General features: G+C 52.1%; 1 protein-coding gene across 1 annotated transcript; it reads right to left on the bottom strand.

The window, feature by feature from the left end:
• Positions 1 to 132: 132 nt before the first annotated feature.
• Positions 133 to 24,631, bottom strand: SSU72 (SSU72 homolog, RNA polymerase II CTD phosphatase). Its single transcript, NM_001076349.1, has 5 exons — positions 24,478 to 24,631; positions 14,758 to 14,901; positions 2,631 to 2,770; positions 1,740 to 1,858; positions 133 to 494 (listed from the first exon to the last, which is right to left on the bottom strand). The coding sequence occupies exons 1-5, from the start codon at positions 24,555 to 24,557 to the stop codon at positions 393 to 395; spliced, it is 585 nt and encodes a 194-aa protein (NP_001069817.1). The 5' UTR covers positions 24,558 to 24,631; the 3' UTR covers positions 133 to 392.
• Positions 24,632 to 24,820: the final 189 nt, after the last annotated feature.

The following is a 24,820-nucleotide window of genomic DNA, read 5'->3' as shown; positions in this document are numbered from 1 at the left end:
TGGCAGGTTCTTTCCCAAAAAGTACAGCCTGTTGCTTTATTCAGGGATTTGTACATTCCAGCCAGTTAGGGGAGCCGGGAAAGGGATGCTCAGTGAGAAGCAGATGTCTTGGAGGTCATGTGCTATCAACTTTTTTTTTTTTTTTTTTCAGTTAAAGAAAAACTATAATCGAGATCCCACTCCTACGTGAAAGTGAGATGGGAAAAACTTGATTGTTTGTGATCTGGCATGTAGGTATCTTCTCATTTCATATGTACAGTTTATTGGGTACTGCTACCGTCCACCGGCAGAATACCTACAGGTAAAAACAAATATCAGGGAGGAAAAAGTATTAACAAAAGGAAGTTCAAAAAGATGGCTTCAGGCAGGTGGCGGCCGGGCGCCAGGCGGGCTCAGTAGAAGCAGACAGTGTGCAGGAAGGTCCTGCCGCTCTTCTCCTCGAACTCCTGCAGCAGCTCGTCGATCTCGTTCTCCATGTCCTCCGTGTGCTGGATCTGGAGTGGACAAGAGACCCACCTTGAGCTGCTGCCCTGTGAGGGGAACCCACCAGGGACAGGGACACAGAGCAGCAGCAGCCAGAGGCCAGCCTCAGAGCTCAGGTGAACACGCACTTTAGACACTCGCTGCTGTGCTGTCCCCACAAATGGCAGACCCAACCTGCCCATGTCTCCCCGCAAGGAAGCCCAAAGGCCATCCTGTGCACAGCAGGGTGTTGGGCAGCACGCTGTGCACCCCCTGCCAGCTGCCACTAGTGTCTCCCAGCTGAGGCCCACTGTGCGTGCAGACGTGGTGAGATGGCCCCTGGTGGAGAACCACTGCCTGAGGAGGCGGCGGCGTGACCAGGGGCAGCCCTCGGGTGGCCTGGGGCTGGCCTAAGGCCGAGGCAGCTTGGTGCCCTAGTCTCGGCCTGTAAGCACTACCTCTCCTCTGCAAGCTCTCACAAGCATGACCCAGGTGGGTGTCACGTGTGCTATTTCTAGGATGCGTCATCCCCTTCAGCCTTTTCTCTTGCATGATGGCCAGATCATAAGTGCAACGGCTGGAGCTTCAGCAGCCACCCTGGACTGTGTGACACACTGGAAACAGAAGTTGCGCTGGGCACAGTAACAAGAGAGCAGGGGCCTGGGCCCCTCACACAGCAAACATATTCACACCTGCCTGTCTCTATATTTCTTGGTTAAGCCACTTGTTTTCCTCATTTTCCAATCACTCAGTTAGTTGGCCTAAATGCAGAAACCGCGGGTGAAGGTATGACAAAGCATAGCAGTTTCTCCTTGGATGGGTTCTTTTGCACCACTAAGAGGAAATGTCTGGCTCTGAGCACAGCTACACAGCAGGCGTGAAAGAACCTGAGGTTTCCTGCACAAGGGAGGATGTCCACGGCCACTTGCGGAGGGCCAGATGTCTGGAATGATAAGCCCAGAGGATGAAGAGGACCAGCACCCTTTAACACCATCTCTGGGGCTCCCAAGCTTCAGTAGGTGTTGGAGTCCTGGCAGGAGGCCTGTGTCCATGGAACCAGCACGGGGTACGGTGCTCTCCACTGCGACTGATCAGTCTAAAATACTCAGAGGGGGATTCTCTAGCCAGAACCAATTTGCTGACCCTCATACTTGTGGGCACCTCCGCAGTTCTGGGTTGTAACCTTTGGAAATAATCTGAACATGAACTGAGTGGCTGGTCAGTTTTCTGCTGAAGCCCTGGTGTGCAGGAGGCGGCCCAGGCAGGCTGATACTCACACACTGGCAGAGCTCGCAGATGAGGAATGCCCCCAGCGTGGCCTCCTCATGGTTGTCCTGGATGTCCACGTTGATCACGTGCACGGGCTGGCAGGTCTCCTGCTCCCTGGAATTCAGATCTGACCGTGACAGAAAGATGGAAGTCAGAGGCCTCAGAATCAGAGCACAGGAGGGTCTGTGATACCCAACTGCCCTGGCCTCTGGGGACTACAATTAAGGACCGACATCAGGCATCTAAGCAGGCTGCACACTCCCTGCCACCCCGGAGCCTCATGCCGAACACAGCTGTGCTGGGAGGAAAGCTTGTGCTCAAGTGGGACCCCTAGCAGCTTGGTCACACTTACAAACACCAACCAGCCTACGGTGCAGGGGGCAGTAACAATGCCCTCACTCGCAAAGGACCAGGCCCCAGTTCCTCTGCACCATGCATGCTCTTTCCGTGCCAAAAAGACCCTTAACACACATGATGCTGCCACAACCAGGGGTGGTTTTGCCCTGATGAACGCAATTACCCAGAAGGCCACCATCTCCTGCCCCCATCCCCCTCCCAGGACCCACAAAGGTCAAGGGTCCTTTGTCCACCTCTCTGTGGCCTCACCCAACTTCCCCTGCTCACAGGAGCCCACAGACACACTGACTCTTTAGGACCCCATGGACTGTAGTCCGCCGGGCTCCTTCATCCATGGGATTCTCCAGGCAAGAGTACTGGAGTGGGTTGCCATGCCCTCCTCTAGGGACAGACACACCAGGAATCCTTAATCAGCCCTGGGCCAGGACCAGGGACCGCCCACAGGAGCTGGGCTACCTCAGAAGCACTGGATACACAGCAGGGTGGAGGGCATGGCCTTGGTTAGCTCCACAGTGCAGGGTCTGGCCCTGGGGCTGGCTCACCTTCCACCACCTGGTCGTACACTCGCTCTTCACAGGTGAGGATCAGGTCAAACAGGTCTTTGCAGTTCTGGAACCTTTCTGGCCGGGGCTTGATCCTCTTATTTCTGTCCAGCATGTGTAAAATGCCATTCTGCGTATAGCTGAGTACTCGAATTAAGGAACTTTCAATAAAGACCCTTGTCATTAAGTGCAGCAGCCCCACACCCCAGCCAGCTAGCTCAGCACCCCAGGCAGGGCCACCTCCTCAGCAGGAGCATCAGGGTGGTGCAGGTGTGGGGTGGGGATCGGAGGTTGGCGCACAGAATGTGCTACAGTCCCCGCAGAAGACAAGTCAGATGGGGATGAGTGCCCCCAGCTTAGTGTCTGGACACACGCCCCTCAGCCTACCAGGCTGCCTTTAGACTCACACCTTTCCAGGAAGCAGAGCAAGTGTCTACAGCCTTCTCTTCTGTGTCCCCCAGATCATGGATCGAACCCCTGCCCCCTGCAGTGGAAGTGAGTAAGTCAAGTCCCTAATGGCTGCTTTTGTCCTACAGCTTCTTGGCCAACGCCTGCAATGAACCGCAGCCCTTCGGCAAAGACTGAGCTCACATGGATACCCAAGTCTGGCTCAGTCACCGCAGTGAGGAGATCCAGAAACCCATCCAAGAAAGGACACGTCAGTGGCAAGGGTGTCCAGGAGGGAGAAGCCTTGGGTTAACTGAGGGCAGAGTCAAAGAGGCCCAGGCCCGGGTCCATTGGAGATTGGATGGGACACATGGGTCCCACAGTCAGGGTCTGTGCCAAGTAGGTGGCCCCAAGCTGGAGATGCCTCCCCAGGGATCCACACAGGGCCCCACCCAAAGGCCGATGGCTGTGTCCCTGGCCCCACGGGAGGGCTGGCCACTCCAAAGATGGGGCCTGTAGTCTCTAAAGGTCATTCCGGATAGTGTGGGACAAGCATGTCCCCCACTCTACTCAGGGACACAGATTAGTTGATTTAGGAACTCTGAGTGGTACATTTACTGTCTTTCCCAGATTTTAAATTAAGATAGTTTATTTAAACAAGCTCATATTACTCAAAACACATTTCCTACCATCCTGGATGGTGAAAACGGCTTTTAACATCAATTTAGAGTTTTTACTTGAAAAGATACCTGTTAGCGGGCAGGGGGGGAATGTTTTTGGCTCTGGCCATTTTCTAGAAGAGTGTAATGACTGTGGCACCACACTCTGGCCTGCGTCCCTGGCTGCCTGCTGTAGTTGTGCTGCCACACCAAGGTTGGCCTTCCCAGAACCCAGTCTTTTGGATGCCTGGCACCCATGTCCAGGGAACATGGGCCAGCCTGGCATCCATGTCCTGTGGAACATGGGCCAGGGAGGCCCTACATGGGTCAGGCTGGTGGAGGAGGCGCCTATATCCCCACGCTGGCTGAGACTTGCTGCCAGACAGCCCAGCTTCAGGGTACACCGAGACTCACAGTGACAGCCACAAGAAGGCCACCAGGCACTCAGGAAGCTGCACATCAGGGTTCCCAGCAGCCCTGCAAAGCCCCTCCTCCTTTCCTTGACCCTCAGGTATTCACAGAGATGACCCAACAGATGAAATTCAGGTGATGTAACTAAGAAAGGGCTGAGTTGAGAGATCAAACCCGCTCCCTGGTCAGTGCAACAGGAGAGGGGTAATGGTGGCCTCTGGGGATATTCTCCAGCAAATATCTGAGAAGCAGGGTCCAGGCCGTGCTTGGCAGGACCAAGGCCAGCATATGCTCGAAGCCCTTGAGGGTGAAGCTGCAAACCACCGGATTCACAGGGACCCAACTGAACTCCTGCTTCATACCTTGGGGGACAGGAAAAGTAGGGGACAGGACAGGGAGAGTCATCTGCCACCAAGATGAAGAGTTTATTAGGGTCTGGCTTCTGAGGGAAGGCCCACCCATCTGGGGTCCGACCAGGAGGGAAGGACATGTTAGGCCCCTTGGACTACCCCCATGGATCCTCAGGTGGCCAGTGGTGACCCTGGGCCCAGGTGCAATGATGAGCCTGGCTGAGCACAGTAGGTCAAGGGCCAGGTGACCCGCCACAGCAGGGAGCCTCCTTGAGGGAGGGAAGCTGGCTGGGGCCACCCCTGGAGCCCAGACACTTGTCAGAAACTAACCCCTTGACGAGTGTGGAAAGTGAAAGTGAAAGTTGCTCAATCGTGTCCGACTCTTTGTGACCTCTTCTCTAGGCCAGAATACTGGAGTGGGTAGACTTTCCCTTCTCCAGGGGATCTTCCCAATCCAGGGATCGAACACAGGTCTCCCACATTACAGGTGGATTTTTTACCAACTGAGATATGAGGGAAGTCCAAGCAGGCTCAAAAGTCCAATCCAGGTGAACGGAGGTCCTGGTGGGTGCAGGCAGAGAATGCAGCATCCAGGCTCCTACCCCCTCTCCAGCTCCAGTCCTGAGGTGGCGGCCATGCATCCCCAGCCCCTTGGCCTGCAGACAGTGCATCCCAACTACTCTCACCTGGGGCTGGTGAAGGATGGCTGGGGCGCCTCCCCTGCTGTGTGACTGGCGGCATCTCGGGGCAGTGGGGCGGGGGGGTCCTGGGGAAGACAGGAGGGTCTGCCTCCTGCCAAGTGAAGCACAGAGGGTGGTTCTGAGACACTCGGGCGTCTCAGCCATTGAAAGACACACACCCTACTGTCAGAGGAGATGTGCTCTTCAGCAGCTTCTCCATGAGCAACCATGGGTCACTGAAGCAACCCACGGGAGAGCGCCTGGTTCAGGATGGGGTCCTCAGGGACTGTCCTGACAGTGCAATAGAACACAGCAGGTACAGGGTGGCTCACCTCCAAAGTTCCAGAGCAAAAGGCAGGCACACCAATGAGCTGGAGACACACCCGTGGGCACCATGGGCTGGCCTGAAGGCCGCCTGCTAGGGGAGCTGCACCTGCTCATGACTGAACACCCAAGGGCCTCCGGCCTGTTCTAGGTCAAGGTAGCTTTTCAGAGTGAGGTTTGGCCCTTACACAGGTGTCCTTGGCTCACAAACAGGTTCAGTTGAACATGTGCCTCAACAGCGATTCTCAGAGAAACGGGCCTCAACAATTCACCTGGCAACCATGACAGACGGGCACCCACGGGCAGGGCCTTACTGAGCCCTCAGCAGTGAGGCAGCCGACCCTGTGGAGTGCAAGCACGTGGCTGCTCCTGCCTCCCCAGGAGCAGGTGGGGGTCGACTCAGCTGTACAGAGGTGCCCATCAGACAAGGGCCCAGGAGGGTGAGCCGAAGGGGCTGGGTAGACACAGAGCAGGGCCCTGGCACACAGCCCAGGCCGGGAGCCTGGGGTCCAAGCAGAGATGTACCCATGAAGGCAGATAGCTGAGGGCGGAGGGGGCAGATAAGCCAAAGTGGAAAAGTGTTAGCTGTTCAGCTGTGTCCAACTCTTTGTGACCCCATGGACTGTAGCCCACCAGACTCCGCAGTCCATGGAACTCTCCAAGCCAGATGCGCAAGTCAGACAAAGGGATTCCAGGGAGGGCAGACACACCGGAAGAACCGGGGTCAGATGCTCCCCTGAAGGGTATGGGTTTAAGAGTGGAGCCCAGACCCCATGTCCCCACTCAGCCCAGAGGCCCACCAGGGTCTGGCTTCCCTGGGGACAGAAACACTTCCCAGAAGGTGAGACAGCTCAGTCTGGATTCCCGCAAATATTGCCCAGTACACGAGATGGAGACAAACCCAGGAAAAGCGGAGCTCAGAACACTGAGAAGAGAAGCAGGGTCTCTGGGAAGAGACAGAACCCTGAGAAGGAGGGAGCAGAGCCAGGGCGGTGCAGCTCCACACCTGTTGGAAAGAGGCTTCAGGACAATACTGTCCACCACCACCCACGTTCACTCTCCACAAGCAGGCTCTGGAGCCCAGCTCTGACCACGCACTGGGGACTCTCGGATCGGGCAGGCGTGGTGACTCGGGCAGGCCCTAGTCTACCATGACAGGAGCTTCACCAAGAAAGGATGTCTCGGTCTAACCACCATGGGAGTTTTGCCAAGAGAGGATACCTTTGTCCAAGCTGCGCCCCGGACACTGACCCGTCAGAACCTGAGGACATCCTGGCCCACCTACGTCAGGACCTCTGCACCTGCACACCATGAGGCCAAGCCTGTCATTTCCTGTTTCAGGGCTGAGCTTGGGATGTAAACCTGGATCCTTTGGCTGGGCTTGCCAGGTGGGCTGCGCCCGCAGAGGACACTCTGCTCAGGCATCCTCCTACCTGACTCGAGTTCCAGTTCTGAGCTCATTCCAACAGGAATGGAAGCTGCAAAACCCCTCATGCAGGGGCCCAATGCTTCTGGGGAAGGTACTCGAAGGCAGGGACCAGCCCCCAGCTGCGAAGCTCAGGCACTCGCTGCCCCGGACAGGTGACAACTGGCTGGCCACGCCCTGGGCAAGAGCTGAGGCTTCTGCAAACCCTGCTGGGCCAAGCATAGCACCAAGGTCAGCAGGACCTTGCACCCCTGGAAGCCCACAGTAACCTCCCAACTCCAAGTCCAGCTGTCTGGAGCCCTGGTCAGCTGCCCTGCTCTTTTCTCTGCTGATTCAAGAGGGTCAAGATTACCCTCAGACCCCTTCCAGTCCTGAGGGAGGCAGCTAGGAGCCCCCTCCCTGCGCATGAAGCCTCCAGGCACGGAGGGATGGGCAGCTCAGTAGGGAAATGGGCCTCCATCTGGGAACAATTCAATCATTTCACTCAAATTTTAGCCTCATAACATAGCAACAACCTTGCCACCTTCACTTTGGATGAGCGCCGAGGCTGCATAGGGCCAACCCTTGCCCATGGCTTCCCCATGCCACTTACAATCTGCTGTCACAACAACCCCAGGGTTTTGTGTCAAAGCCACTGGCCTGGTAAGGCCCTGTAAAAAAGCACAAACCCAAGAAGCACAGGTGCTGGCCACCAGAGGGCAGGCTGGGCCCAACCTTGTCTCCACGGGACCATTTGTGACAACCACATGCTTGTTAAACAGCCACGTCCCAAGATAGAAGACTTCAGATCACAATGGATGTCTCAAACCCACGTGCTGCAAACAGGACACCCCGGAGGACAGCACAGGGCAACACGGGAAGTGTAACTGTGCCATTACACCTGTGTCACACGTATTATGTACAGAAAGGATAAAAATCAGAAAAGCACACCTCTTGGACAGAGAGAGTGCTCCCAACAGCTGAAGGCTGCAGGGACCAGAGGGGACCACCCAAGGGGACTGGGCCTGGGCTGGCGGGGCTACAGGCAGCCGGGAAAGGGCAGGATAGACAGAAGCAGAGACCCGGCCACAACTCCCCAAACTGCAACTTGGCAGCACAGCTGCTGTGGTTGGGCCCAAGTCAGTAAAGAATGGACTGGAAACCAGCAAATACATTTCATTTGTAATCATGTCCTACACGTAACCAGCTGCACCACACTATTCACAGGCCTGGGCTCCAGGGCACGGTTGTCCCCATCCCCTGCACACAGAGACACACACACACACACCTGGAACTTGGCCTGGGCTCACAGGTGGGGGTCTGATCAACCAGCACTGCCCCCAGCGCTCCCTGGATGGGCACAGCATGAGGGGCTCCACGCACCTGGCCACCTCCACATGGATCCTGGCGGGGTGAGAAACCACCGTATCTCTTCTTCAAAGGAAACATTGCCACCCGCCCACCTCCACTCTCAAATGGTGTTAAAAACAAAACTGGGCCACCAGAACACAAACTGCGACCCTCAGTGTAACCGGAAGGATCCATGAGGTCAAAGGTCAGGGCCTCATTCTCAAGTCAGCCTGAAAGGAGCAGGTGACAAGCATATCATTAAACCAGAGTTGGTATCAGTAGACTTTTAAATAAGGTCGACTGCTATCCAAATCAGGTAAAAGACTACGTTCATTTGAGAAAAAGCTCAAGAAAATAGAACTTTTAAAAAATAAATTGGCTGGATAAATAAAAACACAATGGGGAATGTATCTTTAGTCTTAAGTGTTTTGTTTTAAATAGACACATACTGTCCCCAGCTGTCTGTGTGCAACATCATAGGAATGTTAAACTCAAAACAAAAGTAAAAGCTTCAGTCCTAGGTTGGAGCATTTTAGTAATAATTAACTTATTTTTTAAAACTTTTTGAGAAAAAAATCCTCAAATGATAAATTAACTCTACAAACATCAAATCACTTCTATGCAGAATGGTTCGAAAACAGAAGAGACCCCAAGCATTGTACAGTGGGCAGGGGCGGGGGCATGTGGTGACACTCCGGGAGCCTCTCTTCTGCCCATCCACCACCGCCCACCCTCCCAGCAGTGCCAGGCAGATCTGCCCCAAACACTTTGAGTTCCAGGAGAAATAAAATGACCCCCTCCCTCACTGAAATTCCAGTTACTGTTTGAAGCAGAAACAGCCCCAAGCCCAGGGTGGCCCCTGACCCAGACGCCCCCAACTGAGCCCACTCAGAGAGGGTTGAGCTTGGCCCTCGAGACAATGCAATCGGCATGAGAAAATTAACTGTCTGGATAAGAAGACGGTTGGGGGCTGGTCCCAGACGCCAGTGATCACTGCAAACCGACCCGTGCCCAACAGGGCTCCCCTTGGGGACCTGTGGGAGCAGCCAGGGTCTGGAGGTGTCTGGGAAACACCGCAGCCAAGGGAAGAGCTGTGAGCCCCAAGGGCAGGACAGAAGCTGAGAGGAGGCTACGGGAGGAGAGGCGCTGCCCAGTGTCCCCTGGTACCTACAGGACCCTAACCCAAAGGCGGCCCAGCAGAGCCTGTCCCAACAGGTTTCCCGCTCTTTTTTTCTGGGGGTCACGGTGACAGCACATGTCCTGACAGGGTAGCTATGCCCCTGAACATGAGCCAGGGAGATACAGTTCCATGCCAGGGAAAGGCCCTCCCCAAGAGCACCTGTGACACCCCTCGACCTCCACCCGCTACCAGAGTGGACACGTGCTCCAAAGATACCCTGGACAGGTCCCTCACTTGAGAGGATGGCGCTGGCAAGGTGCAGGTTCACCTGTGGACAGGGAATGTGGGGCCGGTGAGGGGAGCACCTGCTGGCAACACAGCTCTGGCCTGAGACCTCACGCGTGCTCTCTCCTCCAGTCCACATCACCTTGAGAAGGGGTCAGTGCTGGAGTGGACATAGCTACACCAGCATCCCAGCTCAGGGATTCATCAGCAGACTCTGCCCCCACCAAGGTCAGAGGAAGCCATGTCCACTGTGTCCACACAGTGCTGGGGCCTAGACCCACACCCACCCTCAGCATGCCCATCCAGCCCTCTCCTCCTGCTCCTTGCAGCCAGGCCCAGGCCCAGCCCCAGGGTGGAGGGTAGAACACACTGCTGATGCCTACCCAGCCCCCACCTCATACCCGTCATAGCTCACCAGGATTCCCAGCCAGCTAGCCCTCCAACGCTGGTCACAGGTTACCTGGAGTTCAGACTCCAGATGCAAATGCCACTGGGAGGGGACCAGAGGCTGACTGCACCCCCTCCCCCCAGAGAGCCCTGATCACCCTCACCTGCTGTGGATGCAGGAAGCACCCTTTCCCCATGGCACCCAGTCCATCTCTTCACAGAAAAGCGCTGAGCAGCAGCACGAGGGTCTCCCTTGGGCCTCGGGGCTGGGGCAGCACAGCCAGGCTGCAGCTCCTGTGGCTGAGTCAGCCCTTCTTCCCCAGGGGCTGGGGATAGGCCAGGGCTCCAGGAACCGGTGGCAGTTGTCGGCGGGGGGGGGGGGGTGGTGGGTGGTGCAGCTGCTGTGTGTCGTCATGAGAACACACTCAGCCCATCAGTCGTCAGGGGGCTGCCCTCCACACATAGGTGTGAGCAAGGCCAAGAGCAGATGGCTCTAGACTGGAGATGGTCGCAGGGTCCAAGATGGCTGGGGCGCTCCTGGAACACACCCTGAGGAACGCTCAGCACAAGCTGTCACGTGGGACTTGCTCATGTTGAAAAAAATATTCATCAGGGTGATTGCAGCCACCCTGCAATGAGCACCTGGCCGGCCCTGGAGGGAGCTCCCAAGGCTGCTGAGCTGCCCAGCGCCTGTCCCACCACTGCCCAGGGCCAGTGGCAGGCAGTCTGGTGCCGAGATCTGCAATGGCCTCACCACCCTGGACACCAGGCAGAGAGAAAACACTGGCGTGGGCTACGGTGTCACCTGCTGTCTACACACCTGCTGCAGGGTGCAGTGATCAGGCCTGAGGCTTCGTATTCACTCAGAAGGGACCCAGCGGGCCACTCAACTTGGGGCATGGTCTGGCAGACATGAAAGCTACTCTTCTGGCCTCATCTATCTTTAAGGCCATAATTTTAAGCATGAGTGCTTTTCTGAAACCCAACAGCTTAAGTATCAGCAAAACTGGATCAGAGTTTCCCTGGGTACCAGTGTCTGGCTTAGGAACACGCTCCCATGTTAAACAGACACCATTTTCAAAAACCACTTGAGACCACAGCTGCCAACCAGGATGAAATGAGATGGGGTCAGACAGGCGAGTTTGTGTCCAGGCAGGTACGGGGCCAGGGAAAGCGACCACGACTGTGAGCAAGGTGGGCAGGCGGAACATGCCGACAGTGGGGGCCTGAAGGAGCCTGCGGGGCTTCAGGTGCAGAGAGCATCTCCAGGGCAAGGGCCCGGAGCTGGGCAGCCACCCCCCAACACCCACCTGAGCACAGCACAAGAAGGCGGTTAAGAGTCTGAGAGACCACAAGAACAAGGTTCTGGAAAAGCCTAGGGCCTTGGAATAGGACAGAACTGCCGTGTCCACTGACTTCGAACCCAGGATGGAGGTCTGAAGGCTGTGGGATTTACAATCTTAGAAATCACCTTTATTTTTATCTTTTACCCCAAGAGAACAAAAAGTACACAGTAGAGAAGTGAGTGTAAACATAAATCTAAGGCCTAAAAAACAATGAAATTGAGAAGATGAAAATGAATAGTTAAAAAAAATCTAAACCCCAAAGGTAATTAGTTACAAAAGATCCACAAGATAAACTGGGCAAGTCTGCTAGATACAGCTATACAGGCAGCCTCCAGCTCCGAGGACAAGTCAGGATCTGGGAACATGTTATAGTTACACCAGCACTTCAGCTCACCATTTGGGGAGCAAGTGGTCACACATATTAAAAATTTTACATTAACTGCATTTATAGCCACACATTCCTTCCCATGTTAAGACACATGGTTTTGTAATTCACAAAGCAATTACTTGGAACTTACATAAAGATGACCCTCTAAGGAGCCCCAAGGACCCCACCTGACTCTCCTTTCTGGGCGGCCCCTCCAGTGACGGCTCATGGACCCTGTTCATCAGGTCACAGGCAGGCCATCCTTACATTTAGAAGAAACCATTTCTCTTTCCCCAAAGGCGGCCAGCAGGCTGAGGCTAAGCCACAGAGTCCACACAGCCGATGCTGGGAGCCAGGGAGGACGTTCAGTTGTGGAAACTGGCTCTGGCAGGAAATGAAAAAAACCTGGATGCCTCCACCAACCTGACCCCGGAGCTACATTAAAGCCCCACGTGGAACACCAAGTTTGCAGTGGATCAGTTTTTAAAAGGACTCCAAGGCAGAAGGAATAAAGAAATTAAGGTCAAGGGGGAATTTACACTTAAGAAAGGCCAGCTGAGTACCTGCTACAACTTGTACAAACCTCAGGTGTCAGGCAGAAGCCAGTTGCTACAGACCCAAGTCGTACAACCTGACGGGTAGGGGTGGGCCAGAGGCTGTGGGGGCTTCCTGGGTGAGAACATTCTCTGTTTGCTGGTTGTACAATCCTGGGACCCACACACTTGGAGTGGATGGACCTCCTTATAGTCAAGGCCAGGTCCCACCTTGGAGGCGTCCGTGTCTGGGAGGGTGAGGTGAGCCTAGACTTCCTGCACTGCCAAGGACACCTCACCAGGCGTCTGGCTCTACTCACTGGCTGAGCAACATTCAGCAGGTGCTCTTGTCACCACACCTGTCGCCAGGGGCTCGAAGCAGGCAGGCCCCCAACCCCACTCCTGTTTGTGGACAGGACATCAGAATCAAAACGTCTACTTATAGCCAAGTAATTAACACCATTGAGGGCTCAAGCACCACAGGATCCTCGGCCCTGCCGAGTGTCCTCAGGGCTGTCTCTGTCCCCACCAGCACCTCGGTCTCAACTCCCGCCTCTGCCCAATGACTGGCATTTTTTCTCCCCTGAAAATTTGAACATTTACTGAATGTTGGTTTACATCTTACAGTATTTTCTTAGCTTTGCATTGCAAATTACAAGAACCACCACTTCTGCAACAGCCCCGGCATTCATGCTACAGTCCTGGGTTTTCAGCTAGTCTGCTGTGTCCCAAACACATGGGGACATAGGGCTTCCAGTCCCACTTGTGATCACCAACCTGCCCAAGTCAGCAGACTCATTCTGCCATTCCCTTTATGTGTGGAAGCCCCAGATCCCCCACACTCCCCCTTTAAAGGCCAAAGGCTGACTCAGGAAGAGCCAAGCACTGCATGTCTGGCCCCTTCCCACCCACAGCTAGAGGGCAAAAATCCCACCCAAGTGAAGCAAGAAACCAATGGTCCCTCCCAGAGCCTCAAGAGGGCGCCGACAGGGCAGTCAAAGGGTGTGACTGCCAACAGCAAGGACAGCCATCCCCTGGACACTCCCAGGGGGCACAGGCCTGTGCAGTCACCCTGGAGAAGCATCTGAGCACTCAGAGGCTGGGCCCTGCCCCTTCGTCTCAAGCTACCAGGGGCACACACACGACACCTCCAGATCTAGTCTCGTGTGTGAATGCTTATTCGCAGAGAGCACTCTGTGTGAGATAACCTGAGGTACAGTGACAAAGGGAGCACAGCAAGTGCACTATTACCTGTTTCATTTCTCTTGCTGAGTTTAAGAGCTTTTAAAACATGAATGGTGCTAACTGAACAAGTCTTCAAAAACAGACAAGGTCTCAAGATAAGCCATCAACAGAGTGTTTGCGGTGCAAGTACCAAAAGCGTGGAGTGAGGCTCCCAGCTCTGCCCTGGGGAGCAGCCGTGGCAGACACCTCTGTGCAAGGCCAGGGCGGCTCTCACTGCTCAGATCTCAGGGAAGAGTCTCTACCAGAGCCCGTCACCACCATGGAGGCCAGGACACAATTGGCAGCTCCCTGGAAGTGCTCCTAATTGTTTCTAATGTGGGTTCTGGGGCTTCTGAGAAGGGGACGTGGGTCAGGTGCGCTGGGGGACCCTGGGGACCGTGCAGGGGGCGAGTCCTGGACCCGGGCATCAGTGCCTGGCCGAAGTACTGACAAGAAACACCTGTTTCTGCCCTGATGCTCCCACCCGACGTTCCCCCTGCAACTGGGAAGGAGCAGGTGCAGTGACAGAGCATGCAGCAACCGCCTGTGTCCGGTACTTTTGCTGGAATGGCCTCTGGGGTCCCTCGCACCTAACTAACTTAGAGGTGTACAGAGGACATTCGTAGTTTATTAAAAGACTGCAAGACTGCCAACATGAAGACAGATTTCCACATGGCACCTACACTCCTTCACTTGGAACGTGTCTGGGCTCCACCCCAAGAATCACCATCACTTGAGGTAACGCGAGGAGGCCCAGGAATCTAAAGCACTCGGGGTGACCCCAAAGGTCCTGGTCAAAACCCAGCCAGCAGGATGGCCTTACCATCCGCAGCCTGGGATCACGTGCGCAAGAAGCTGGTGAGTCTCAGGGAGCAGACCCAGTCTGCTTTGTGTCTTTCTGCAATGAGATCCTCTCAGATTACCTGCTTCTAACACGCTTCCTCTGCAGCCACCATGGCCCTCTTGTGATCTCCAGAACACCACCAGGGTGGGAGGCACCCTTGTGGACCAGGGCACACCCGCACGCACACCTACCTGCAGTGCGCGAAGCCACAGGGTTCGGGCTCCCACCTTCCTCACCTAAGCTGCTCTAACACCGCACCAGAACCTTAACCGACTGTGTCCACGTGGTCTCCAACCCCTGGACTGTCCCGTAAGCACAGAGACAGAGACCCAGTGACCCCGCACACCTCGCACGGGCCGCCGCATCCCCCGCCTCACAGGTGCCCCTGAGGGGTGCCCACAGCTGACACGTGCCAGAGACAAGCCCTCGGGGTTAAAGGGCAGCCACTGGGATGCAGTTCTTTGTCTTTCCTAAGGAGATCGTTGTACATCTGGTCATATGTGGTTTTGAAATCATAAACGTTTGGTTTGTCGGGTGCTGGTCCTGGAAGCTTCACGTGAGTTCCTGTTCCGAAGGACCGGACGCTGAATCCTCGTTTGCTGAAAGACACAAAAGGACAGAGAATCACAGTTGGATTAAACAAGACAGAAAATGCTAAAACGGAACAGGAAATGGACTCGAACAATTTTGCCATTTGCAGAGAACATGTTCTTCAGTTCTTTTTTTTTTTTTTTGATGTGAACCATTTTTAAAATCTTCATTGATTTTGCTACATTATCATTTCTGTTTTACGTTTTGGATTCTTGGCCATGAGGCATGTGGGATCTAAGCTCCCTTGACCAGGGACTGAACACACATCCCCTGCATTGGAAGGTGAAGTCTCAGCCACCGGACCACCAGGGAAGTCTCTCCATTTTTAAGTATTTTATACTCAAATCTTAAAAAATCCTGCAGCACATTACACAAGCTAGATGAAGCCAATCCAAGGAGAAGACAAAGAACCAGTGAACGCCGGGGAATGAGGCGGCTATCTGTGAAAGCCAAGGACAGACACACAGTCAAGTGAAATTCACCTAGAAAACCCTGTCGTCTGACTGTCGTGCGACTCTTAAAAGGAAACTGTTTGCCCAGGTTCCCAGCTGCCCTGACACCGGCTTCCCAGGACCTAGACACAAGCCCCAGAGCCCCCAGGGCAGGAGAAGCACCCCCACAATGGCCTCTTGCCTCGAGGCAACGCCTGTGAGGCCTGAAGACAAGGGGATGGCTGAGTGTCTCCTGATAAATGGTCAGGCAGGCAGGACCTGCAAGTCGCACACGGCACTCACGTGGCCCCGTGGCTGTCCTCACTCCAGGGGCTCTGCTGCAGACCCTGTGTCCTCTCAAACTGACAGGCTGGGAGTGCTCAAAGTGTCTGCGTCAAACAGCCTGCTCATCCTCATCTTGTGTTCACACACTGCTGCATGCCCGTGTGGATGCGTCCCTACCCACCAACTTGGTAGCCGACCCCGAGACCGGCAGCGCTGATGTACTCTTCACGGCGCTGTGGGCTCTGCGGCCACCTCTCAGTGTCTCAAGCTTTTTTGTACATTTTATCGTAACTCAGGGGTCTGGCTGCTTCTGGAGCGATTTTTGGTTGTCACAATGGGAGGTCCACAGAGGAGCCAGTGCATCTGGACACTCGAGGCCCAGCACCCAGAGAAGTGCCAGCATGCGGGCCCTCCCCCACCACGTGGGCACCCTTGCCGGTCACTCTCTGCTGAAAGGGGGACGGAGGAGGAAAACCTCACTGGGCCATGGTGCCCATGGGGCGAGACCCACGGTCCCTCCCACTAGACACAGCAGTTCCAGAAGCCCAGTTGAGTCACTGTTCTCGCAGAGAAGCAGGAAGGACCTGCAGGTCACTCAGGGGTGCCACTGTGCAGATGAAGGGTCCAGGAGCACAGTCACCATGCTTGGCACCACAGAGCATCACAGGCATACGTTTTAAAAGCATCTCATCGGGTTTGTGTCTACCAAGCCCTGTCCTTCCACCCCTAGAAGCCCAAGCTGTGCCCCCACCCAAGCCCTGAACGTTGCCCATGATGGAGAACATGGATGACAGCAGAGATGACTGAGGAGCCTACTGGGTCATGGCCACTTGAGATGTAAATAGACCTCAAAGAAGGGTGGCTGGAACGCAAGGGCCCCCAGCAGATGCCCGCAGACCATGGCACCAGAATCTGAATCTGTTTCCTCAGCAGGTCAGGAATGCACAATAGAAGAAATGTTTTCTGTCAGAGCACCAACAAGCTGGGGCTGAAGGCCCCCCTGACAACAGCCCAGGGGCCACTCCCTCCCAAGATGGTGATGGAGGATAGGTCACAGCCATGTCCCCACAGGAGCACACAGCAGGGGCCATGCTGGTCTTGCTGGCTTCACGATGGCTGCTACTCCACAAGAACTGCCCAAAACAATCACCTTATCCTCATAGAGCCAACTCTCCCCATCCCAGAAATACCCTGGAGGGAACAGGCCCACCAGGGAGGGATGTGTGCTATGAGAAGACACATACCCACAGAAACACAGTCCCCAGGGACCTGGGGCTGACTCCAGTTCCCAAACAGAGAGCCTAAGGTGTGACACCATCAGGAAGCAAGCCGGGGGGCTGCGTGAGCACAGCTGTTGGACAACCATCTAAGACCACCCTGGGTCTGTCACAAAGCCACACAGGTGTGCACACATCTGGGGAGAAAGGTCTGTCCTTTGGTGGCAGCCCTGATTCTTTTAAACATGTCATCTGAGACCAAATAATGATAAATTAATTATGGGAGAGGGCCTGTGAGGTCAGAGTAAGAAATCATGGTTGAGCCCACTTCTCTCAGCTAGCTATCTATGAAGTCGGCTCCAAAAAGGGTCCCAAAAATCATTTTGGGTAACAATGGGAGAAATAAAACGTTTCCCAACAAAGGTACGTGAAAGATTCACTTAGACACAGCTCCTCCATCACTCTTTAAAAAAAAAAAAAAGGTATCTCTATATCTGTCATTTCCTTGTGGTCATTCTTTTGAAATATTTATCCATTGTTAAAGAACTTATTCCATCCTGAAGTGTGGCTCAGACGGTAAAGCGTCTGTCTGCAATGCAGGAGACCCGGGTTCAATCCCTGGGTTGGGAAGATCCCCTGGAGAACGAAATGGCAGCCTACTACAGTATTCTTGCCTGGAAAATCCCATGGATGGCAGAACCTAGTAGGCTACTGTCCATGGGGTCGCAAAGAGTCAGACACGACTGAGTGACTTCACTTCAAAGAACTTATTTACATGAGCCTAACTCTTAAATCTGGGGCTTTCCTAGTGGCTCAGATGGTAAAGTGTCTGTCTGCAATTCAGGAGACCTGGGTTTGCTCCCTGGGTCTGGAAGATCCCCTGAAGGAGAGCATGGCAACCCACTTTAGTGTTCTTGCCTGGAGAATTCCATGGACAGAGTAGCCTGGAGAATTCCATGGACAGAGTAGCCTGGCGGGCTCATATAGCTGCAAAGAGTCAGACATGACTGAGCGACTAACACAACTCTTAAATCTAAGTTCAAATTTGTTAAAACGGGTCCAGGTACAACTACTCTTGAAACACATTAATGATATACAGTGAACAAACCTTAGTTTAGCCCAGCAGAAGCAAAGAGATTATTAAAACCCCAATGGCTGAGGTTTTAAGGAAAACAATCACCATTTCTACTGGCGGTAGGTCTGTCGTAACACCTTGATCCAGGAGTATTTTCTGGAGCTTGCTATGTGCTGGGATTTAGCAGCGATCAAGAGACCCAAACCCTCTCCTCAGATACTCTGGGAGCATGGCATAAAGGCACCCTCCAGGACCCAGGTGGCGGGAAGCACAGGACAGCAAAACCATGGCACAGGGGTGATAGCAGAGTGGAAACAGGGTGCCCTGGGGCCCCCAACACATACTGTACTCTGTAATGCAGACCCCAATAGGACCCCAGGATTTGTCAGGTCGGGGCAGTGCAGGGCTGCCACTGAAAAGCTGCCCACAGGGTTTCCAGGAGATGGAGAGGCCCCAGCACAGCGTCTTTTGTGCCCACCCACCCTGTTACTGCTGGGGCAGCAAGTCCAAGCTGCCTGGGTGGGTCATCTCCTCTCCTCCTCTCCTATCATAGGGGAGTCTGAGGTTGGAGTTAGGGCCCAAAGGAAACACTGTCCATATGCTAAAAGTAAACTACCCCAAAGATAACCTGGGCTAATCTTTCAGGTGGCTGACCCCTTACCAGGGTATCTCAGAGGATGCCTGATGGTGTCTGAAAGGCTAGGTGACCCTCTCCCCACTAGAAACTATCCGGCCAGTGCGGGGCAGGGGTGCGCAGCTGTGCCCTCTCACTGCCTCCCCAACTGCCTGAACAGTTAGTTACCCAAACATATTTAAAAATAAAATGAAACCCCCCAAAAGAGGAATTCACTGGCAGAAGCATTTAAACCACACACACAAAAAAATAAATCCGGCTTGTTCTTCCCCCAGCAAAATGTTCACAAGTGGCAAAAAGGCTAGTTAGCAACAGAAGTGCTCTCTCTTCTAAGCTCACGCAGCTGACAACACAGGCCCATCTTATGTGACTGTGCACAGTGACAATGTGTTTCTTACATAAAAGGACTGAGCGCTGTAAAAGTATTCCTGACAACCAAAAAGCTTTAAGGGCCAATTATTTCGTATGTTAAATAAATCTTCCAGACAAATTTTTATCAAACTTGTTTTTATAAAGGTATCAAAAAACTATCACTATCAGAGACATACTTTAATTATGTTAAATATTAAGATAAAAAAATGTTAAAGTTAAAAAAAGATAATAGTATCATAGAAAATGCTGAATTTTGGAAAACAGAATTGTTTCAGTACTGATGTCTAAAGGTAAAATAAAAAGTTAAAATGAACACTGATCATGAAAACACACAAATTATCAGCATAGGTTACGGGTTATGGTATTTTCCCTATTTTCTAGTGTACTTATTAATCTAATTCAAAGCATTATTTTGGCTAAGACTGAAATCCTAGACCACTGCCAAACTTCTGAAAGTATGACCTGCCTCTAAGTGGGACACAATGTGCTTACAATGATGTCACCTTTACTACAGGTAAAACCATCCATGACTTATTAATCAGCCTAGTTTCTAGCTACACAACGACCCCATGTTTACCCAACACAAATCAACTGCTCACACACCATCACACTTCCAACATCCGCCTGCAATTTCACTGTGGTACAGCCGCAAGCCTGAGATCAACTTCCTGAAATGTTAACATTCCAGTAATGTCACCACTAGCAAAACACTTCTCAATAAATGCTTTCTAGAATTTATTTTACTCCTACCATCCCACAAGGTCAAGTAGAAACCAAGAGGCTTCTCAGCATGAGGTCACAGTGCACAAAGCTTGTGACAAACATACACCGTTTTCCCCATGAGAGCTCCTGCTTGGATGTCCCTGCTCCAGGCCAGCTCTTCCTCCACCCTGGCTTTTCGAAGGTCAACTTGCTCTTCCGGTCACTGCTGGCCTCCCCAGGGTGGGGGCCAGCACACAGCAGGTTTTTAAGATCTAGCACTCGAGTCGTCTCAGCCCCAACACCGCGCTAAGCATTGTTTATCATAGTGAACCCGCCCAACTATCTTTCCTTCTCTGGGCTCGACCTGTTCTCACCTACAGAAGGTTGGTGATGATCCTTAAGGCAGGGAAAATGTTTTAGCTGCTGGACTGATACTATGCTTGGTCTACCCAGTTTCATCTCAATGTTCAGATCCAAACAGAAATCTACCTTCTTCCAACCAATCCTTCTGGTCTTAGTTCTGCCCCCTGAAGACAAAAAGCAAACACAATGCAAAGTCCCTTAAGATCTATGAAGGCAAACATGTCCCCTGTAGGAACCTCTTCTGCCATCCTTAAAGACACGATTTCAAATCCTTCCACCTCCCCAAATGGTCTCCAGTTCACCTTCGCCAAGTGTACCCAGAAAGGAAATATAAAAAAATGCAGCCCAAGGAGCCTTGGGCAGAGCTAACCATCCCTCCCTGGTTTAGGACAAGACAAGGGAGAGTTCAGCACCACCATGGGGAGTGTGCTGTGTCAAGTGGCCCAGGGTTCAGATCCAAGGTACCCCTGGGAGAGGAGGTCTGAGCACCTCCATCCCACTGTGGCTGGGGTCTACATGCTCCACTGAGGACACTGACACTTGAGAGCCCCACCACAAATCGGAGAATCACAGGGCCTCAGCTGCCTGGGCATTCCCCACACCCTGGATCTGGATCCTTCCCCAGCCCATCGGACGTTACTTGTGCATCAGGACTGGAGCCCTGTGTCCAGAACCTTGCTGTTACTCACCAGCTGGGGCTTCTGGCTCTGGGTCTTATCCCCTCACCTCTGTCAGTGTGGACATCTTAAGAGTTGTGAGGATGAAATGACATATGCATTTGTAAAGTACCTGGCACAGAGGGGCTCAAGAGATGACGCTAAACTTCTTTCTTCCACATTTGAAGCCTGTCTGCTTATGTTCCCCAAATCACACTACCCAGGAAGTTACAATTGAAAACAGACTAAGAATTCACTTTAGTAAGTTATACAAATCTTTCTTTAAAATTTGAATTACTACAATTAAAAATATAGCTTCCAAAAATCAACATGCTCCTTAACATCCAGAGATAGTTTGGAACAAAAAAGTAATTTAATTGGCACCAAAGGGACATCTTAATCTGCAGAGTACAAAGAATAGGAGGCTCTGTAGAAACAGTCTTCCTACACTCCTTTTAAAAACCTAAAGGATTCCCAGGACTAGTATTTCAAACAATTTAGTCTCAAAAGATCAAAAATGATTACCCTAGGGAAATTATGGCTAGCTCTAGAAAATGCCAACCTTTGTTAATACTTATATTCAACTTGTCAGAAAAATACAGCCTGAGCTGACTTTCAACAGGGCAAAAAACTGGATTTCAGTAATAAACAATCTAGCATGCACATTCCACTAACTACATTTGTTTGGTCTGATGGTTAAGATTCCACGTTCCTTTTGCAGGGGGCCGGGGCTGGTGCCTGGTCAGGGAACTAGATCCCGCATGCTGCAACTAAGACCCAGAGTAGCCTAAAAAAACCTACATTCCCTTTGACAGTTCATTTCAGAAGTTTTCCTAAGCACAGTTTTATGCAGTTGTAACTAAACTGCAAATGCAATTTTCCTGTTTTCACGATCATACTTTTTGTTGGCCACGCCAAGGCAGCAGGACCTTAGTTCCCTGACCAGGAATGGAACCTGTGCCCCCTGCACTGGAAGTGCGGAATCTTAACCACTGCTGCACCAGGGAAGTCCCTTATCATATCATTTTTAAATACTTTTCTCAATCATTTTTAACGCCTATGTCTCATGTCTCTACATCTTCTATAAGCTCTACTTGTAACAAAAGTCATTATATAAATTACTTAAAGATGCTATTAAACCTTGTGAATTATCCAAATGGAGAGAATATCATAGTTTCAAAAGTGAAAAATGACATGAAAATTTGTTCAATCTCAATAGCAACTTTAAAGCTAAAGGAAAGGCAAAGTTCTTATTTTGCCCCAGCAGCATGAAAAGATGTAAATAATGCCCATATTGTGAGGAAATGGGAGTTCTGTAAATAGGCACTTTTCTGGAAAGCAGTCTGGCAGAATGTATGAAAATGTAAAATATGCCTACCTTTTGACTCAGCAATTCTACCTCCAGCAATTTATGGAAAGGAAATAACTAGAAAAGTGTACAAAGAGACATGAATGGCACAAGGATTTGGACATTATAAAACTGAGAAACCACCCCACGTCTGTCACTAGGGATGATTACCAAAGTGACTACTGCACAGGACTGCTTGCCTACTCAATCAATTTTGAAACCACTGCCATTACTCAATCTGAACAGATATGTTTAAATCCAATATACTAAAATAAAAGCAGAAATGAACACTGAAATCAAACTACGTTGACATCCTGTGGAGAGATTACAGAACAGTGTTTTGATCTTTCTTAAGTGTGTGTATGTATATACAGAAAACATCCAGAAAGAAGGATGTACACTGAAACAGTACTTCAAGTGATTCTTATCTTCCCCATCTTCTACAGCAAGGATGTTTTGCAACACGCACACACTATTATTTTAAAAAGGAAGACAGTCCCCCAAATATAAACATCTTAGGAATTAAGATTCATATCTAAAATAACTTCACATTCATGAGATAAATAATGTATGTTACTCTAAACTTACCTCCTTTGGCTCTCATTCGTGAGTAAATTTGAAAGACAGTAAAATGGCTAAAAGTACACAAGCATTCCTACTTGGTGATTATCTCCAGGGGCTCTTCTCCACCCTCCTTTCCACAGGAGTACCAAGGCTATACCATCTACTTCAAACTAAGGAAGGGATTGTAATTTGCAGTGACTGAGGACTATTAGGTAGGCAAAACTTTAGAAATGATTGAACAAATTTGCTAGAGGAAATTTAAAAACACCTCCTTTTGTAAGATTCCATCCCAACTTTGTTATGCAGAGAAGAGCTTAAAACAAAGAATCCAGAACCAGCCAGAGTCAGCAGAATGAGGTGGTCTCCAGGTCACTTGTTATTCTAACTGAAGATATTAAATTTCATTTTCCTTGAATAATTTTCCATGAATGTGAACTTTGCAGTCTTTTCTTTATATTTACCACTAAAATACATATATTTTAGTGACTCTGAACAGATACACGCAGTTTGGGGATCAGATCAAGCACACTGTAATCCTCCGCCTTTCCAAATTTTAAAACAACTTTAAAAATTCTAGTTTAGAAATAAATTCCACATTAATTTGTTAGGTTTCAAGCATACCACATTCGACCAAAAAAACACATTAACTGAATACTGTGGATAGTGTGGTACATCTTAGGGAAGAATTAAACTCCTAACTAGCAGATCATGGACACCTGGTATGTCCAGCTTCATAAAGAATGAGGAGTGCAGGAAAACTCTGATTTCACTGGGAGAGTCAAAGCTGACTGCGGCGGTAGGGGAAGCGAGGCATGGTTGCCCTTTAAAGTCCAAGTAAGCAAACTTCGGGAGAAAAAGCAATTTCAACTTTATTTTACTATCAAAGATGACATGTACACCTAACTTTTAACTGTAACACAAGGGATCAATCTCACATTCTGTGACGTGCTTTTGAACGAAAAAAACTATCAAATGGGAATAAACTTTTATTAAACGTACACATCAGACTCGCAAAAAGGCAGTTACCACTGAAATATAAACTAAAAGAGTGAAACCAAATTCACGTGTGATTCAGAAATTGTCGACTGGAGATTTTCCAAAGGAGAAAGGAATTCTTTGCATGAGACTTGAAAAATGTAAACAGGAGTAAACACACAAATGTATTAAGTTAAAACAGGCCACTTCCGTGTTTTTAACGACTTGTGCTATCCTGAGATTCTGTCGTGCCAAGTTTTCCACGTTTGATACAAGGCGACACGCCCTGGACAGAGCCGGGCTGTCCTCTTGTGGACCCTAAGCTTCGGCTTGGAACTTACCACCTCACTGCAGAGCATTTAAAGGAGGTCACTGTTTTCAGATACAGATGTGAGTACTAAGGAGACACGAACAGCATAAGCCTTTCAGGTTTACGAGCAGCTTTCGAGGTTCCCGTCATCCGGAAACATTTCGGCTCACATTCTGCATTTTTCCTGACACTAGGTACATATGGGAAAAACCGGACGAACCGAGCTTTTCTCGAGTCCTCGCAGCACACGGCCCCGGAGCCAATGAGCCCGGACGCGGCGCGGCCTCTTGGCCGTCCTTCGGGAGCCGCCGAATACTGCCCGCCTGGGAACCCGGGATGCCCAGCACCGGTCGGGGAGAACCGGGGCTGGTAACCGCCGCCACCCAGCACGGGTCGGGAGCCGGGATTGCCTGGCACGGGTCAGTCCGAACCCAAGATCCGGGGCCGCCGCCCAGCATGGACCGGGGAGGGCCGGGGCCAGCAACTGCGGCCGCCACCACCCAACACGGGCCAGGAACCGGGACCGCCCAGCACGGGCCGGCTAGGTCCGAGACTAGGAACCAGGACTGCCCATCACAGGCCGGGGCCGGAAGGACGGCCAGTCGGCCGGCGTCCGTGGGGCGCGCTGGGCCAGGGCGGAGGCCCCAACTACCTGAGGATGTTGTGCGCCTCCATGCTCCGGTTCTGGTTGCTCGAGCACACCACCGCCACCCGCAGTGGCGACGACGGCATGGCGGCAGCCGCACCGTCTGCAACTCCCACTTCGGGACTCCCACCCAGCCGCGCCGCTTCCGCACGAGCAAGATGGCGGCCTCCACGCCCGGAAGTCATGACGCGGAAGCGGGGGCGCCGGCGACGTAGCGCGTCAGGACGCGCGGCGGGGGCGTATGTGCGGCGTCCAGACAGCCTTCCCACACCGCCCCGAACTGCTGGGCCGCGGACCGAGGGAGTCCCCACCCCCTGCTGCCTGGCCGGCGACCGCACAACCGCTTCGA

The sequence above is a fragment of the Bos taurus genome, chromosome 16, assembly GCF_002263795.3.
Source record: "Bos taurus isolate L1 Dominette 01449 registration number 42190680 breed Hereford chromosome 16, ARS-UCD2.0, whole genome shotgun sequence".
NCBI classification, from domain to species: domain Eukaryota; kingdom Metazoa; phylum Chordata; class Mammalia; order Artiodactyla; family Bovidae; genus Bos; species Bos taurus.
This window is presented reverse-complemented; position numbering and strand designations above follow the sequence as displayed.